The 19,743-nt window shown below is 42.8% G+C and overlaps 1 protein-coding gene across 2 annotated transcripts in view; it reads right to left on the bottom strand.

The window, feature by feature from the left end:
* The window catches only part of ZDBF2 (zinc finger DBF-type containing 2), a 30,663-nt gene extending 11,166 nt beyond the window's left edge, over nucleotides 1–19,497 (bottom strand). Inside the window, exons 1-6 of one of the 2 annotated variants that reach the window (XM_024206299.2) lie at nucleotides 19,470–19,497; nucleotides 11,917–12,038; nucleotides 10,184–10,235; nucleotides 9,559–9,610; nucleotides 3,551–3,656; nucleotides 626–753 (exon numbers count right to left, since the gene is read on the bottom strand). In XM_024206299.2, the coding sequence (XP_024062067.1) occupies nucleotides 626–753; nucleotides 3,551–3,656; nucleotides 9,559–9,610; nucleotides 10,184–10,235 (338 nt within the window). In that variant the 5' untranslated portion in view covers nucleotides 11,917–12,038; nucleotides 19,470–19,497. Of the gene's footprint in view, nucleotides 1–625; nucleotides 754–3,550; nucleotides 3,657–9,558; nucleotides 9,611–10,183; nucleotides 10,236–11,916; nucleotides 12,039–19,469 lie in introns of those variants that run through there. The other variant, XM_024206306.2, reaches the window with a different exon arrangement.
* Nucleotides 19,498–19,743: the final 246 nt, after the last annotated feature.

Here is a 19,743-nt window from a genome sequence, read left to right as displayed (position 1 = left end):
ACACACACACACACACACACACACACACACACACACACACACACACAGAGAGAACAGTACTATACAAAACCTAAGCATTAAGAAGTACTGAAGAAGCCAGTTGGGATTGTTTATGTAAATATCCCATTACCCTTACAGTTCATACATTCACGTAATAACACTGACATGTAAAAATTCAGTTTACATAATCCACAAATTATCTTAATCATAATCAAAAAGGCATATGTCTGAACTCTTTCAACAAATGAATCAAAAATTTACTGTCAGTCTAGTATGTATTCAGCTGATGTACACGAGGTAAGGTTTGTAAGTGTGTGGTCTGTTAGTTTAATATGGTGCTTGTTTTCATTTAATGTCACATGCCCATATGCTACCATGATGATTATATTAAAATAATTAAAGTGATAAAACAGAAAGATCTGAAATAAATGCAAAGGGAATACATAAAATACTAGCCAATCCTATTCCTTCTTTGTAAATAGTCTTTTCTTTTAAAGTTGCTTCAGTGTGGAAGTTTCTACCTTAAAATGGGAAGAATGTAGTTGAAGTTTTGTATTTCTACAGCTAAGCTGAACCATATATGCATTATACCAACACATAGATAAAACCAAACTGTATGTTATACCTGTTGTCATGGTATCTGTGGGGATGATGTTGCAGAACATCTTGCAGGAAACGCTCCATCAGGGTGGTGGTACCTGTGCGATTCCTGCAGTACATGGTGAAATGTCTGTGCTGGGAACTGAAAACATGCTGAAAAGACAGAAAACAGATCACTAGCTTGGTATCCTGACTGACTCCGGGATCTTTCATTTTCTAAGTTTAAAATTCTCCATGTTGCAATGAAAAATGTTGAAAAAACATTTTTCCTCCTCCTCTAAGTCTTTAAGAACCTCATTCAGGATAGTACTTCAGCACGTGCCTAACTTTAAAGCCAAGGGGTAGTCATTAGGACTACTCATGCACTCAAAGTTAGGCATGTGTTAAGCATCTTGATGAAGTGAAGTGTAATTAACAGCTTCCAAAAGTGTGCATACATCTTACAGCATCTGTTGTGCTTGGTACAGAGTCTCTGCAAATGATGATGGGAAAAATAACTTCTTGAACTTCAGATGTTTAGGAAATATAAACCCATAACCCAATGGGAACACACCTTTAAATTATCTGTAGCCCAATACAGAACCAGATGAAGACAAAACAGATTCCTGCTATTTGATTATCATTGGTCCATGTAGTGAGTCGGTGTGGCTCCCCTCCTGCCCAGAGGAGGGAGCACTGGAGCAGACACCTGAGTGGGCGGAGCCACCACCACCTGTCCCCGCCCCCCGGAAGTCAAGGGGCGGGACAGGAAGTATAAAGCCTGGCAGCCAGAGCTCAGTCAGGCGCCGGCCACCGCAGGGAGCAGACGTGCGGCCAAGAGCTCCCGACCAGGATACCTCTGAGGCCCGGGGATATTCGCCTAGCTGGCCGGAGCTGCCCCGGGCTCACTACGAGGAAGAGCCGCCGGAGCCCGTCCGTTCCCGTCATTGGGGGGAGCCCTTGGAACCCCCCCACGGCGACCCCGAAGGTGAGCCTGCACCAGAACCCCTTCGGCCCTGCTGTTACCCGGAGGAACCGCCCGAGGACAACTGGCCGGACTTCCCGATGGAGCTGCCGGACCTGCCACCAAGCCCCGGCCGGGAGGAGCCTATGCTGGTGGACTGGACCCTGCCCGGTGCCGCGGACGAGGTAGGCCCTGAGGGGGAAATCGGAAGTAGCCCGGGGGAAGCCGACCCTGGTCAGGCTGTCGAGACATGCGAACCCATGTCAGTGTGTTTCGGTCAGGATACCCCACTGACCGGCAGCGGCAGTAACCGCTGTTAGGGCCCCGGGCTGGAACGCAGTGGAGTGGGTGGGCCTGCGTTCCCCCCTGCCACCCCACACACGGGTGGCAGGCTTCCCCCTCACCCAGCGCTCTGGTCTCGCAGCCAGAGCTTACCCGGAGTGAACTGCTTATTTAGCCAGCCCCCCCTGCACCAGAGGGCCTGGCCTCCTGAACTGCTTATTTAGCCAGCCCCCCTGCACCAGAGGGCCTGGCCTCCTGAACTGCTTATTTAGCCAGCCCCCCTGCACCAGAGGGCCTGGCCCCCTGAACTGTGTGTTTGCCCAGCCCCCCTGCATCAGAGGGCCTGGGCTCCTAAACTGAACTGCTTATTTAGCCAGCCCCCCTGCACCAGAGGGCCTGGCCTCCTGAACTGTGTGTTTGCCCAGCCCCCCTGCACCAGAGGGCCGGGGCTCCTAAACTGAACTGCTTATTTAGCCAGCCCCCCTGCACCAGAGGGCCTGGCCTCCAGAACTGTGTGTTTGCCCAGCCCCCCTGCACCAGAGGGCCTGGGCTTCTAAACTGAGCGGCTTGTTAGCCAGCCCCCCTGCACCAGAGGGCCTGGCCTCCAGAACTGTGGGTTCGCCCAGCCCCCCTGCACTAGAGGGCCTGGGCTGCTACACCGCTTGTGGACTACTCAGCCCCCGCACCGAAGGGACTGAGAGCCGAGTTAATCGACTGTTTATTTCGTGGACAGGGAGTCGGTGTGGCTCCCCTCCTGCCCTGGAGGGTCGAGCCCCGGCAGGAACCTTTTACAGTCCACAAGACAACAAACACTTTCAGACCATGGTAGAGTTAAACAACAGGGAAAAGAATATCAAATACTCATGTCCTTAGGATGTGCAGTGCAGTTTATATATTGAACATACTCATACTGCTATCTCATATTACATACTGATTCTAGGAATGAAGACATTGCCCTTGAAAAAGCTTAATAGGTGCAAAACAAAGCTTAGCAACACAGGCTGAAGAGAACAATCACCCCTCTGCTCCACTCTTTGCACTGGGCTCCCCAATAAACACAGAGCTTATTTCAAGGTCTCTGTCCTTGTCTGGAATGAGTTACCTGACAGACGACCTTTCACTCTACAACTGCTTCGCTCCACATAATGAAACTGTCTACCAACAGTACATGACTGTATCACAGGAGCTGGACCAAGACTATGGAACCCACGGTCACAAAAGAATGGTCACAGGTTTCACCGCTTTCAGAAGTAAATTACAACTCATTTCTTTCACTTAGCTTTTCTTCAGTCAGTTTCTCTCTCTCTCTTTCTTTCACACATATATTTTTAAAACCCCCCACAAACTAATCAAGCAACTTCTCCTACAGCCTAAGAAGGAAGAAAAAAAAAAAAAAAAAGGCGAGAGAAATGTATATTTCTATTTTTAAAAATCTGGGAGGTGCTCAGATACTACGGTAATTGGAGCCTAATAAGCACATAATATGATAGATTCCTATGATGTAACCATCCATGATAGAAAAAGCTATCAAAATGGTTATGTTCCATTCAGTATTGACTTTAAAAAAGATGCTCAATATTAGTGATTGACACAGTTGAACAAGCTGGTCAGGCAACACTACCATCTCTTAATATAGGACATGATGATGTGAGAATTAGCGAGAGGAAAAACAGATGAAATCAAGCTCCCCATTTCCAATTTCCTACTCTGCTGCAAATGTCTTACCTGTTCAAGATTGCTGTAGTGCACGTGGCAGCAGTTGCAATAGCCTTGTCTATTTTGCACACTGGATAACCCAGGTCCAACCTGCTCTGGCCCTCGTATGCTTACACTGACAGGAGAAAAGTTTACTGATATTACTAGTAGTTTTCAGTGAGAAAAATCAGGCTTATAAATCTATTATATTTCAGGTGTTTAATAAAACATTAAGACTTATACTATCAAAAATGTATTCTTTTTCATATTCAAGCATAATCGTTTAGATGGATTCATGGTGCTGAGCTTAAAATCCACTCATGCTGCTGAAGTGTTGAAGTTTTTCCTGAATATCATATGCAAACCTAAAAAGAAAGCCAGTCATGTATATCAAGAATTCACCATGCTCTCTCAAGCACTCATGATATTATGAATACAATTAAAAAAAAAGAGACTTCCTTCAGAATACTGCAGGGAAGTTTTGCAAAAAGAATGCAGGGGCTACAGAAATTACCATGAGAAAGCACTCTTTCTGCCTTGAAGAACCTATATAACCATGCAGATTCCGGAGGGATCCACAGGTGTTTACAACAAGTTTATAGTCATAACCCCACTATTTATATACGGTATTGGCCAGAGATCATAATTATCAAAATTAAAGAAATAAAGATAATAAGAGATGAAATCATCACCCAAAAATAACTATGAAATGTAACTTGAACTGTAACTTGAAATGTAAGTGCTGACTGCTGTCAGGTCACAAAAGATGTTTTTAAAAAGATATTTTTTAATGAAGCAGATTAAACCAACTCCTGAATATTTTCCATCGTATAAATGTCAAGAAAGTTGATATGATTTAGATTTATATGTCAAAATGACTGCCATGCTGTGGGAAGTGAAAACCATACTTCTCCTGAAGAGTAGGAACACTATTGAGGAGAAAAAACCAAACGAATGCACAGGATGTAGCTGTGTGGGAGCGTGAAAAAACTGTTTAAAATTAATTCTGTGTTGAATACCCATCTTGCCACTGCAATTTGTGAATATTTGCAGTTCACTTTTAATCTGCAGAAGTGCCATCAAGCACCTTCTAAAGACTTAAACAAGAGAGAGGACAAGGAAGAGAAGGGGAGAAAATGTGGCGAGAAGGGAAGAATGAAGAGAAAGAGTGAAGAGGAGGAAAGGACAGTGTCCGCCAGACAAAAATCTCGACTTATATGTGGTCCACACTATAAAAAAAGTTTGAAAAGCCCTGGTTTAGGGAGTTAAATAATAGCAGAGAGAAAAATCAAGAGATAGAAGTAGGGAAAGATACATTTTCAGAAGAGATTGAAATGAGATGGAGAATTGATGAAGAGAAGCAATATCAGAACACTGGTGCAGCCAGCAGCTGCAGAGGAGGGGTTCTGACAGTGACAGTGGCAAGAATGTGCAGCAAGACACGGAGGCAGCCAGTTCAGAGGGGAATAAAAAGACCTGGTCCCATAAGATAGGCTGCAGTGAGCCCTTGAAGGATTTTAATTAAAAAGGAAGACAATTTTGAACTGAACTGTACAATGAATGGGAAGCCAATGGAGTTGTTTAAGGAGTGTAAGAAAATAACATAAGAACAGCCATACTAGGTCAGACCAATGGCCCACCTAGCCTAGTATGCTGTCTTCTGATAGTGGCCAGTGCCAGAGAGAACGAACAGTACATGGCAATTTTGAGTGATCCATCCCCTGTAATCTAGTCCCAATTTCTGGCAGATGGAGTTCTTAGGGACCCCCGGGGCATGGAGTTGCGTCCCTGACCGTCTTGGCTAATAGCCATTGATGGACCTATTCTCCATGAACCTATCTAATTCTTTTTTGAACCCAGTTACACTTTTGGCCTTCACAATAACCCCTGCCAACAAGTTCCACAAGTTGACAGAGTTGTGTGAGGAAGTATTTTCTTTTGTTTTAAACCTGCTACCTGTTAACTTCATTGGGTTGACCCCATGGTTCGTGTGTTATATGAAGGGGTAAATAACACGTCACTATTCAGTTTCTCCATACCATTCATGATTTTATAGACCAGTATCATATCTCCACTTAGCTGTCTCTTTTCTAAAATGAAAAATCTCATTCTTTTTAATCTCCCTTAATATGGAAGCTGTTCCATCCCCCTAATCATTTTTGTTGCTCTTCTCTGCACCTTGGCCAATTCTAATGTATCTTTTTTAAGACTGAGTAACCCGAACTGCACATAGTATTCAAGGTGTGGGCATACCATGAATTTATATAGTGGCATTATGATATTTTCTGACTTATTAGCTATCACTTTCCTAATGGCTCCTAACATTCTGTTAGCTTTTTTCCACTGTAAATTGAGCAGATGTTTACAGAAAACTATCCATTATGACTCCAAGATCTCTTTCTTGAGTGGTAACAGGTAATTAAGAAAACATCATTTTATATGTATAATTGGGATTATGTTTTCCAATGTGCATTACTTTCACTTATCAACATTGAATTTTATTTGCCTTTTTGTTACACAGTCACCAGTTTTGTGTGATCCCTTTGCAACTCTTTGCAGTCAGCTTTGGACTTAACTATCTTGAGTAATTCTGTATCATCTGCAAATTTTGCCACCTCACTTTTCACCTCTTCTTCCAGATAATTTATGAATATGTTGAACAGCACAAGTCCCAGTACAGATTCTTGGAGGACACCGCTACTTACCTCTCTCCATTATGAAGACTGACCATTTATTTCTACCCTTTGTCTCCTATCTTTTAACCTGTTACTGATCCATGAGAGGATGCTCCTTCTTATCCCATGACTGCTTAGTTTGCTTAAGAGCTTTTGGTGAGGAACCTTCTCAAAGGCTTTCTGAAAGTCCAAGTACACTATGTTCACTGGATCACCTTTGTCCACATGCTTGTTGACAACCTCAAAGAATTCTAATAGATTGGTAAGGCGTGCTTTCCCTTTACAAAAACCATGTTGACTCTTCACCAACACATCATATTTATCTATGTATCTGATAATTCTGTTCTTTACTACAGCTTCAACCAATTTGCCTAGTACTGATGTTCAGCTTACCAGCCCATAATTGCCAAAATAACCTCCAGAACCTTTTAAAAAAAATCTGTTACATTAGATATCCACCAGTCATCTGGTGCAGAGGCTGCTTTAAGCAATAGGTTACATATCACAGTTAATAGTTTTGCAATTTTATATTTGAGTTCATTCAGAACTCTTAGGTGAATATCATCTGGCCCTGGTAACTTATTACTGCTTAATTTATCAATTTGTTCCAAAAACCCCTCTATTGACACCTCAGCCTGGGACAGTTTCTTGGCTATATCACCTAAAAAGAATGGCTTAGGTATGGGGATCTCCCCCACATCCTGTATTGTGAAGAGGGGTGGAAAGAAATCATTTAGCTTCCCTGCAATGGCTTTGTCTTCCTTGAGTGCTCCTTTAGCACCTCGTCCAGTAACTCCACTGATGGTTTGGCAGGCTTCCAGCTTCTGATGCACTCAAACAAAAATTCGCTGTTACTTTTTGTCTCTTTAGCTAGTCACACTTCAAGTTCTTTCTCGGCCTGCCTTAGTATAATTTTACACTTTCCTTGCCAGAGTTTATACTCCTTTCTATTTTCCTCACCAGGATCTGACTTCCAATTTTCAAAAAGATATCTTTTTGACTCTAACCGCCTCTTTTCCTCTGCTGTTCAGCCATGATTGCATTTTTGATCCTCTTACTGTTATCTGGGGTAAACATTTAGTCTCAGCTCTATTATGGTGTTTTTAAATATTTGCCATGCAGTTTGCAAGCATTTCATCCTTGTGACTGCTCCTTTTAATTTCCATTAAACTAGCTACTCCCTTTTTTGTAGTCCCCCTTTTTGGGTTAAATGCCACGTTGGTGGTTTTTTGGGGCATTTCCCCCTCCTACACAGAGGTTTAATTTAATTACATTACAGTCACTATTACCGAGTGGTTCAGCTAGATTTACCTCTTGACCAGATCCTGTGCGCCACTTAGGACTAAATCAAGAATTACCTTTCCCCTTGTGGGTTCCAGGACAAGTTGCTCCAAGAAGCAGTCATTAATGGTCGTAGAAATTTTATCTCTGTATCCCTTTCTGAGATGACATAAACCCAGTCAATATGAGGAGAGCCGAAATCCCCCATTATTGTGTTTTCTGCCTTTGTAGCCTCTCTAATCTCCCTCAGCATTTCACAATCACTGTCATCATCCTGGTCAGGTGGTCGGTAGTATGGTCCTACTCCTATTGTTTAAGCATGGAATTGCCATCTATAGAGATTTTATGGTAATTTAGTTCATTCAAGATTTTTGCTTTATTTGACTTTATGCCTTATTTCACAAAGTGCCACTCCTTCACCAGCACAACCTACTCTGACATTCCTAAATATTTTGTACCCTGATATTACCATGTCCCTTTGTTCATTCTCATTCCATCAAGTTTCTGTGATGCTCAATATTCTTTTAATGCCAGGCACACTAGTTCATCCAGCCTAGTGTTCAGCTTCTAGCGTATGTATATAAGCACTTGTACATTTTGTCAATATTCAGTTGCTTGCCTTCATTTGTTATATTTAAATTGGACTCTGATGTTTGACTGTTCCTCACTTGCTTCTACCTGTACTTTACCCAGCTTCTTTCCTATCCTCTTTACTAGTACACAGAGTTTCTCCTTTAATAAACTCATCCCTTAGGGATTTCTCTGCCTGAATCGCATGCACCTTTGTACCTGTCATCTTTCCACCAGTCCTTAGTTTAAAAAATCCTCTACAACCTTTTTAATTTTACACGCCAGCAATCCGGTTCCATTTTGGTTTAGGTGGAGCTCATCCTGCCTGCACAGGCTTCTCCTTTACCAAGAGGTTCCCCAGTTCCTAATAAACCTAAAACCTGCCTCCCTACACCATCATCTCATCCACACATTGAGACCCTAAAGTCCTGCCTGTCTTTCTGGCCCCGTGTGTGGAACTGGAAGGATTTGAGAGCATGCTATTGAAGAGATCCTGGACTTTACTCTCTTACCTAGCAGCTTAAATTTGGCCTACGAGAGCTCTCTCCAGCCTTTCCCTATGTAACTAGTACCTACATTTACCATGACCACGTGCTGGAGAAAAGAAGCTGGGATTTGGGGAGGCCACAGAGAAGGAAACAACAATAATCCAAGCAAAAGAAAATGAAGGCCTGGATAAGCACTGAAGCCGAGGTAATGATATGCACAGGCAGCCCTGCAGAAGAAGTGACAGACAGATCTACAGACCTGAGAGATACGGGAACAGAGAGCAAAGAGTCAGCAATGATGCAACAGTTTTGAACAGAGGAGACAGATGGGAGGTCTGAGCTGAAAATGGAGACAGAAGAGATGTAGCTGTACTTGAGAATTAAACTGAAAAGGAGACTAGAGAGGAGGAGAGAGAATGAGAGCAGAAAAAGGATGACAAAAGCTAGGGATGTGGGGGAGGGAAGAGCAAGGGAGACAAAAGTATTAGCAAAAGAGAGAGATTTTTTTAACTTCAGAAATGAAACAACTCCATCCCAGCAATATCAGCATTTCTATATAAAATTCTTATTAGGAAGTACTTTTAAAAAAAATCAAGAATCTTTTTAATGTAGCCTCAGGTAAATGCCATCAAAACCCAGGGCCAGTCTACATGATTATTTTTTAATAAAAAGAGAGGGTAACAGGAATTGAAGTCACATTTAAACCTTCTGCTAATCTTGAAAAACGACTTTGGGCTAGTTGGCTGCTGGGTTTTTTTCAGGTTCTCTGGAATTCTGAAGCCAAAAATGAAATTTTTGACTTTCAATCTCACTGCTGATATTAATGAGGGGTCAAAGGGCACAACTGCAATGTACGTGTTTAATGATACCTATACACAGGATAAAGAGACCATTAACCCTACAGTTGAAAATATTGCCTTATCATCAGTTTTATGGGGTCAAATTTAATGTCAAAAGCTAGATTCTCCCTAGTTTATTTAGTGTAAGCAATAAAGTTTGATGCTAATTATATCATCTAACTCACCTGCTACTGCTCTCCTGTCGTAGGGATCCTTCGATACCTCGTCTTTCTATACCTGTTTTTTTTTTAAAAAAAAAAAAAGCAAAGATAGAAAACCAGGCAGAAGAAATCAAAACTGGTCATTGTTATCTATGCACTAAATTGTCAGTGTCAAAAATAATGTGTTTTATAGGACGACAAAAGTAGAATTGATTAAATTTAGGAAAACTTGCATTTATACAGAATCAGTCACCCCCAAAGAGCTGCATAAACTATAAGCCTTATCTTTTTACAGTTGACATCATTGGAATTTTTCTATTGAATTAATCGGGACCAAGGTTAGGCCCTGTATGCTGAAATCACTTCACCTGTCACAATAATGCAGTCACCTCTGGGGTAAAATGCAGCAGCTGTTTAACAGTTCACTATAAAACAATTCATTGCACCTACAAGGAAGTTGAATTAATAATTTAAACGGTCTTTCGTCTATGCTTGACATCTAGGATTCTATGAATTTAGAACAGGAATTGACAAAACTACTAACCCAACTAAAACAACAATGGGCATTGACATATATTTTTAGTTAAAATAGATGCTTTTTTTGTGTTTTGAATGTCAGTATTTTTGTTTTAATAATTAAGTTGCTTACCTTGTGCTGAAGAAGCAGAAGCTTCATCAGTTGGCTTGCTCCTGTCAAACATCTATAAACCAAATACAAAAAACATTGAAAACAAATATGAAAAGCATAGTCTTGGCTTTTACCCCATTCTCAATGTCAGCATGGCTGAGCCCCAAGAAAATGACAACACTGTGAAAACACAATACTGTTTCAGATAAGGATTATAATTTAATATCAACTGAATCTTCATGATCAAAACAAATTCCTGTTTCATTAGATTATTCTATAAATGCCACATACTATCCACTATCCAAGGGCCCAGTCATTGTATGAAGACTTCTTAATCAACCCAAACCTAGAGAGCTGCAAATGCGGGCTTTGCATGCAGCAGGCCAGATTAGTCAGAAGAAAATTATCTGCCAGGGAAGCAAAAAACCACCCCCAAAAATCTAGTGCTTTGGTCATTGTGACAGTGCACACTCACCTCTTGTGAGCGCCTCCTGATGGGTGAGCATGAACCTGTACTCTCTCTTTTTTCGTGGTGCCCCCTGTTGGCTGTTGCCCTTGTCAGGCAGGTCTTCAGTGACTCCAGCTAAGTCACACAGTCAAACGCATGAATGAACACTTCTTCTGGGGTAAAAGGTCCAACAGGGCCTGTCCCTGTGCCCTTGGTAATGTCTCCAGCCCTGTCTCTGGGCTCAGTTCTCAGCCCCTTCTGGGCTAGCTTTAAGTCCGTCCCTACCCTGTTATAGAGTAGTGCCCCCAGGACATCTTCCCTGGAGACTCTAAGTCCTGCCTTTCACTTGGGCTTTTAAATGAAACCTGTCCCCTTCTTGGGGCTTTGGCCACTCTGCCAGTGGGCGGAGGGGGGATCTGTGACCACACACTATTCGGGTCCTGACCCAGGGTCCCTCTAAATAGCAGCCATATGGTACTCCCTGTAATAGTTGCTGCTTTTATTCCCTGGGCCACTTCCCACGTAGCCGCTTCTACTTTACCATTACCTCAGGGCTAAAATTCTCTGCCTGCTCCCTGCTTAAGTAGGGTCTTTTTCAGGCCTCCTCACTTGGAGAGTTTCACAGCCTTCCAAGTCTGCCTCACCCTTTTGGTCCCAGCCAGCAACTGAGCTGCTCACACCCTGCAGCTTCTTTTAGCTGACACTCCTCCATTCTGATTGGCTGCTTCCCTGCAGCCACTCTAGGCAGGCCTGGAGGACCCACCTTCACTGCTCCTTTCTGGGACAGGGTGTGATAGGACTGTAAGGCCTCCAGCACACCCCGTCACAGTCACAAACTGGGCAGTTTTAAATTGTATAAATCTTTCTCCTTTTACTAAAGATTTCTATGGAGAGGAACATTTGCACTTTGGTTTTGTACATTAGATCAGGAAATGTCTCCTCCTTCCATAATAGATAAACATTACCCTATCCTATCCAGATCTTAAACTACATTAGTAGGTCTATGCAATGTCCCTGCCAAATTCATTTAATGGCTTCAGCTACACTTAAAACACAGACCAAAAACCTATATAGTAGAAGCCATGAATGAAATGGAACAAATATGATAACCATCCAGGCTGGAAAAGCCATCTTTATTGCTCAGCATTATCTCCGGATGCACAAGCTGATCTAGACAGAAGCATGGCACTGCAAAAACATCCAACTTCATGTTTTGGTGTCAGGGAATACAAAAGAGCTCCAAAGTGTCCCACATTAGCTTTACAATGCTGCAATTGAAACTTTAAATAATCTTTCAGGTACTAACCTTGGTGTTGCCAACCTTTGGCCCCCACCAAAAGCTGATTTCAAGGCTGTCGAACACTAGATCTCAGACAGGAGGCCATTTTCTGCACAGGACACTCACCCACTCTCATCTCCACTGGCAACCTGGTAATAATGAAATTAAGGGTCTTTTTAGCTAGTTACTGATGTGTTTGTTCTATATTCTAAAGGAGAAAAGGTTTCAGTCTACATAGAATCGATCTGCCAGCAAGTTGGTCCACAAGATGGAGTGCAGTGATAGTTTTGTATCCAGGGTCATTCATCCCTACATATAATTATGCACGTTACACATGTAGACCCTAATCTTGCAAAGAATTCAACACATGCTTAATAGGGTTGGCTTGAATTTCAGTTTGCAAAAAGTGTCAAGGTTTTGATGTCTAATTTCATTCTATATTGGAACACAAACTAGACCCTTCAAAATTTGTTGCACAGAAAGACCTACCCCAGAATAGCAATTAGCCCAGTGTTTAGAGCACACAGCTGGATATGGAAGACTCAAATTCAAGTTCCCTCTCTGAATCAGCCAGAGCAGACTTAAGCCTGGGTTTCCCACAGGTGAGTGCCCTAACCACCGGGCTTTTGGCTATTCTGGGAGAGTCAATATCTCTCTCTCTCTGACCAGAAATTCCATTGTGGACCTGAGAAACCTTCCCAATGAAATTTTCATCTAGATACAATTCCGCAAAGTTTCAATGAATTGGCATTTTCCGACAAAAAAAATTCATCAAAAAATTCCAGACCAGCTCTAATGCTTAACTTTAAGTAACACCATTGAAGTCAACATACATAAAAGTGCAGGATTAGGCCTTAGGTATACTGAGTTAAGTCCAGTGTGGCTCTTATCTCTCACTTTTCACGCTGCAAGGGAGTGTCATGGACCAGATGTTCTCACTCACAAAGGGTAGGGTGTAAATTTGTAAGGCCTCAAGCACCCCTAATAGCTGTCAGAGAAATATCAGTTTCAGAGGAGATTGTTTGCCAAGATTCTGCTGTATATAGTTGAAGCATGAGAGACAAATATATCCCTAAGACAAGAAAAATGTTTAAGGATATTGATAGGCAAATTAAAATACTTAAACCCTGATTGCTTACCACTGTCCTAAAGGCTGAAAGTATGCTCAGGTCTCAGTTCAGTAGAGCAAGGGAAAGCTCGTGCTTAGATGCCTTGCGTGGCCCCTAAACAAAATCTAGACACGGGGAAAGGAGCACAAATCCTCATGCGTTTGGTAATGCAGTCTCATTTAATTTCTAATTTAGCTAAGTCAAAAGGTATTTCTTCATTTGATCTATATTTTTATAATAGGTTCTTTTATCCACAGACTTTGTAAGAACAACTCTTGTTCAGTTAATCAGTTAAGGAATCTCTAAACTTGAAATAGCTCAATGTAATTGTAGTACAATAATACCAATTACTGCTTAAAAATAAATTACATGTGTATAATTTTCCTTTAAAATAATATTTCAACATTTGTAAAAAAATTGTATTATGTTGCAAACATAGTAATGACTGGCATCAACTGAGAATGGTTGATTTGGCAGACTTATAACCCATAGGGCTATTGTAGCTGTCTCTTGCAGTTAGAGAGAGATATTTCTTGTTTCGTTTTATTGAATTACATGGCACACAGCAGTCACTGAGCATGAAGAACTGTACGGAGTCCTGAACATGTGGAGCTAATGAGACCTGACAGGAGACCAAAAGAAAGATGACCATAAGGCAAGAAAAAATATTTTTTTTTTTTTTTTTTAAAGTCAGCACTTTCATTTCGATAGCACACGAAAATGTCATAGGCATCAAAGAAACTCAGGAGACTCCTTTCAGCCTTCCCCTGCAACAGATAAATTAGAAACAAAAAGGGGCAAAGGGGAGATGATGATCAAAATGACTGACGAGGGAGGAAGTGTTGTATACATCAAGAATATATACACTTGTTCTGAAGTCCAGAAGGTGGGTGAGAGGCAGATCAGATGAAAGTCTCTGGGTGAAGATAAAAAGGTGACAAAACAGGGGTGATGTCATGGTAGGGGGGTCTATGGTAGACCATCATATCAGGAGGAGAAAATGGATAAGGCACTTTTAGCACACATAACAGAAATATCCAAAATGCAAGACCTGGTAGTAATGGGGGACTTCAACTATCCAGACATGTGTTGGAAAAATAATATGCCAAAACACAAAATGTCCAGTAAGTTCTTATAATGTGTTGGGGACGACTTTGTGTTTCAGAAGATAGAGGAAATTACTTGGGGACAGCAATTTTAGACTTGATTCTGACTAACAGGGAGGAATTGGTTGTGAATCTGAAGGCTGAAAACAATGTGGGTGGAAGTGATAATAAAATGATAGAGTTCATAATTCTAAGAAAAGGAACGAGTGAGAGCAGCAGAATAATGACAATGGACTTCAATAAAGCAGATTTTAAGAAACTCAGAGAACAGGTTCCATAGGAAGAAAATCTAAGGGGAAAAAAGAAATTCAGGAGAACGGGCAGTTTCTCAAAGAGACAATATTAAAGGTGCAACAGCAAACTACCCCAATTCAAAGGAAAGGCATGAAGAATAATGAGGCTAATATGGTTCTACCAGGAACTCTTTAATGACTTGAAAATCAAAAAGGAATCTTACAGAAAGTGGAAACATGGACAAACTGCTAAGGACAAGTACAGCAAAATAGCACAAACATGGAGGGACAAAATCAGAAAAGCTAAGACACAAAATGAGTTACACATAGCAAAGGGGCATAAAAGGCAAAAAGAACAGGTTCTATAAATACTTTAGGAGCAAAAAAAAAAAATATGAGGGAAAGTGTAGGTCCTCCACTCAGAGGGAAAGAGAGCTAACAACGGATAACACCAAGAAAGCTGAGGTGTCCGAATGTCTATTGTGCTTCAGTCTTCACTAAAATGGCAAATTGTGACCAGATTTTTAACACAATTAATATTAACAACAAGGGAGAAGGAACACAAGCCAAAATAGGGAAAGAAAAGGTTGTAGACTATTTACATAGATAAGTTAGATGTATTCAAGTTGGCAGGACCTCACAAAATTCAATCTAGGATACTGAAGGAACTAGCTGAAGTAATCTTGGAACCGTTACCAATTATCTTTCAGAATACATGGAGTACAGGTGAAGTCCCGGAGAACTAGAGAAGGGCAAACATAGTACCTTATCTTTAAAAAGGGGAACAAAGAGGACCTGAGGAGTTATAGACCAGTCAGCCGAACTTTGATATCTCAAAAGATACCGGAACAAATGATTAAACCAGTGGTTCTTAACCTGGGGTGCACGCACTCCCTGGGGGTGCGAGATGCCCTTTCTGGGGGTACGAGACATGCCAGATTTTTTTAGAGGGTAAATCACTGAAAACACAAATTAAGCACAGGCACGTAAGTACAACTACTTCGTTTTGTCAAACCTATGTATTTATTAACAGTATACATTTTTTTAACGATTATTGTAATATACAAAAAAATATATATCTAGGTTTAAAGAACTGACCTACTTCAACGATTTTTGATATCGGGTGCTAGAACACATTTTGATTTTTTGATAAGGGGTGCGAGAACATATTTTGAGAACCAAAGGGGTGCAGGCTGCAATAAAAGTTAAGAACCACTGGATTAAACAATCAATTTGGAAGTGCCTCAAGGATAATAGGGTTATAAGTAATAGCCACCATGGAATTGTCAAAATCATGTCAAACCAATCTAATTTCCTTCTTTTGGCCTAGTGAATAGGGGAAGATGTAGTGTGATATATCTTGATTTTAGTAAAGCTTCAGACAGTCTTACAAGCAAACTAGGAAAAGGTAACCTGGAAGAAATTACTACAAAGTGCAAAACTAGTAGTTACCAAATGGTTCGCTGTCAAGTTGGGAAAACGTATCTAGTGGGATCCTGCAAGGTTCCATCCTGAATCTTGTACTATTTAATATTTTCATTAATGACTTAGATAATGGAATGCAGGGTATGCTTATAAAACCTGAGGATGACATCAAACTGGGAGGGGTTGCTAGCACTTTGAAGGACAGGATTAGAATAGAACCGGTCTGAAATAAACAAGGTGAAATTCAATAAAAACAAGTGTAATGGGCAAAGGAAAAATCAAATGCAAAACTACAAAATGGAAAATATCTGGGTAGGCAGTAGTACTGCTGAAAAGGATCTGGGGGGTTATAGTGGATCACAAACTGAATATGAGTCAACAATGTGATGCAATTGCAAAAAGGCTAATATTCTGGGGTGTATTAACAGAAGGATCCTATGTAAGACACAGACAGCAACTGTCCCGATACACTCAGCGCCAGTCAGGCCTCCACTGGAGTACTGTGTCCAGTTTTGGACACCACACTTTAATAACATGTGGACAAACTGGAGAGTCCAGAGCAGAGCAACAAAAATTTTAAAAGGTTTAGAAAACCTGACCTACAAAGAAAGGTTAAAAAATCTGGGCATCTTTAGTCTTGCGAAAAGAAGGCTAAGGAAAGACCTGATACCAGTCTTAAACTTTATGTGAAGGTCTGTTATAAAAAAAGACAGTGATCAATTGTTCTCCAGGTCCACCAAAGGTAGGACAAGAAGTAATCAGCAAGGGAGATTTAGGTTGGACATTAGGAAAAACTTTTCAACTATAAAAACAGTTAAGCACTGGGACAGGCATCCAAAGGAGGTTCTGGAAACCCCATAATTGGAGTTTTTCAAGAACTGGTTTGACAACTGCTATCAAGGATGGTCTAGGTCAGTAATACTCAAACCTCAGTGGTTCAGAAACCAAATTAGCAATCAACATTACCCAAAAGAGCCAGAGTAGTGTGAATGGTTTCACACTCTGAAGATCCCTTCTATTTTTATGGTTTCTATGAAAACTGAAATCTGGTATTCCAGCTAGGACACCTCAGAACTACCTCTCTTGATCCTCCAGTTGAGAAAGCCAGTGTCATGTAGGAAACCAAGGAGAAATGGAGGAAAAATCTCTCTTAAAAGGGACCCACCATCCTCCAACAGTATTACTACTACTACCACCGTTATTATTTGTATTACTGTAGTTCCTAGGAGCCCTAATCATGGACCAGACCCCTTTGTGCTAGGTGCTGTAAAAACAGAATAAGGAGTCCCTGTGCCAAAGTTTACAGATTAAGCAATAATTTTTTTTTTTTTTTTTTTTTTGTTTTTTGTTACAGTCAGGTGGTTTCCAAGAGAGGAGATCCAGTTGTGCTTAACAATTTTGGCAGAAATCTACTGTTACTAAAGTCTATCTTTCTCACCTCTTGCTCACAACACGTCTTGGTCACACATGTTTTGGATCCCTCTACTAGCTACCCATTTTACTGTTCACTCTTATTCTTAATTTATGGACTTATATCATTCAGTTCCAGCCTACATCTCTGATCTTATCTCCTCTCATTTTCCCATCTCACCCCTCTGTTCCCCCAGGGTGCCTCTTCCCCCCTTTGCTTCCATCCTCCTCCCAATTCCAGGCCATCCCCTATGCATGAAACAACCTCCCAACACCCTCTTCTCATTAAAATCCATAAACTTATTTCTACCATGTTGTTCTACCAGCAAGTTAAAAACAAGTAATAAAATAACCACCAAAATGCACACCTAACTCGTCTCACTTTATACTCATCACTCCCTTTTGTTCACTGCCCTGACTTATTGCTTCATGTCTAACATACAGAATGCAAACTCTTGGAGACAGAGACTTGTCTTTTATTTGTTCAGTAAAGCACTTACCTTGGTTTTAGGTACTAGAATACTTGGTTTTGTGCGCCCATTGTGATAACTGCAATATAATTTGGCTATCAGCTGCGAGAGTGCTGGTTGGCTCCCAGAATTATCTTTCAAAGAAACCCGGGCAATGGTCTGTGCTTGTGGCACTTCAGAACCAGCAATTTGTAAGAGAAAAATCCTACAAACTAAATACAAGATGACTTTCCCAGAAATATTTGTTTGTGTGTTTCAGGGGCAGCTAGATACCTAAAGCCTTAATGCACATAAAGATGGTGGTGTAGGAAGGAGAGGGTTAATTTTAGGTTAGAACCACAGGGAAGAAAAACCCATAAAAGGGATGGCCTACGCCTTACATGGAAGGGAACAAAAGCAGGGTGGAAGAGAAAAAGCTAAGGTTTTGGTGGTGGTGGTAGACTGAACTGGGTGTGGAGAGCAGTCAAGCTGGAGAATTACATCTACTATGAACAAATATTCAACACACATTTTGCATTTGTATAGCAACTTCGATTGGGGTATCTTGGTCTGTTTAACCAACATTAAGCCTCACAACACATCTCTGAAATAAGGAAACATTGTTTAGGAGTAGGAAACTCACACACAGATGGGTAAATGTCTTGGGTGTTGCAGAGGTAAAACAGAGCCCAGGAGTCGGGACTCTCAATCCAGCACTGCACGTGCAAGTGTAACATAGGGCTGGTCTACACTGAGGGGAGGAAATCGATCTAAGATACACAACTTCAGCTACGCGAATAGCGTAGCTGAAGTTGAAGTATCTTAGATCGAATTACCTGGGGTCCACACGGCACGGGATTGACGGCCGCGGCTCCCCCGTCGACTGCGCTACCGCCGCTTGCTCTGGTGGAGTTCCGGAGTCGACGGGGAGCATGTTCGGGGATCGATATATCACGTCTTAACGAGACGCGATATATCGATCCCCGCTAGATCGATTACTACCCGCTGATCCGGCGGGTAGTGAAGACGTACCCTAAGTGTCCCTAGCTCAGGACAGAGCATACCTACAGTGACGTTTGAGGGCAGACAAGTGAGGTGCAGCAATCCAGATAACAGAAATTCCTCACGGGGTAATGGCCTCCAGTTCCACCCTGGCCACTGCCAGTCCCAATTTCAGAGCCCACGAGTCTCTTCCACACTCCTGTGAGGCTGCTGGGTACATTACCGGCGAGCTTTGCCGCTCGGGGCGTGGGATGCCCACATGCACATTCACGGGACCAGCCCCACGCTGGGGGTTAGACCTCTGGTGATGCCCTTTCCCTTCTCACCCCTTTTAATTCCCTCTGCTTCGCGTCCCAAATCGCAGCCTCAGAATATGCCCTGCCACGCGTGGGACAGCCCCACGAGGATGTCGTGGTGGGGTTTAGACAGACCCACGTCCCCTGCCCCATGTCCTACGCCAGCAACCCCAGGCCGGCCCCCACGGGGCCCGTGCCCGGCCGCCGCCGGTCCCCCTCGCCCCGCCCCCCATACCCTGGCCACACGCCGGCGGGGGAGGTAACGGGAAGCCGTGGCACACGGGGCACCGTTACTTTTCGGCCCGCACGAGCCGAGGGGGCGCGCGCGCACCTGCACACGCGGGATGGCGCGCAAGCGGTTGTTTTGTAAACAGCGATGAAGCCCCGCCCCCAGCGTGCGCGCGACTGCAGCGGCTGCCCCGGCCCCGGCCCCAGCCCCGGCGGCGGCTCCCGCCCAAGCCCTCCCGGCAGTGGCTTTTCTGGTCCCGCTGTATCGGCGGCCAGCGAACCGGCCTACCGGTCGCCAGCCTCCCCAACAGCCCATTCTCACCTCAGTCGCTTCCCCTTTTTCCCTTCCGTGCTCCGTGGGGGTCAGAGGACGGGAGCCACCTCCACTTCCTGTTCCGGGTTATTGCCCCGAGCATGACTCTTGTTTCCATGGGCCCTCTATTGGGCGGCTCAGGCGGGGCCTGGTGGGCGAGCGAGGCCCATCGCTGCCCCAAGGGCCAGGTCTAGGTAAGCAGAGTCTGGATGAGCTCTCCCCTGACATCTAGTGGTGAGCTGTGGAAAAAGACTTCAGAAGCTGATCTCATTTGCATGGACAC

The sequence above is a fragment of the Terrapene carolina genome, unplaced genomic scaffold (genome assembly GCF_002925995.2).
Source record: "Terrapene carolina triunguis isolate 2854851 unplaced genomic scaffold, T_m_triunguis-2.0 Scaffold62, whole genome shotgun sequence".
Lineage (NCBI taxonomy): Eukaryota > Metazoa > Chordata > Testudines > Emydidae > Terrapene > Terrapene triunguis.
Note: the sequence above shows the minus strand (reverse complement) of the source record. Positions and strands in the feature narration are given on the sequence as shown.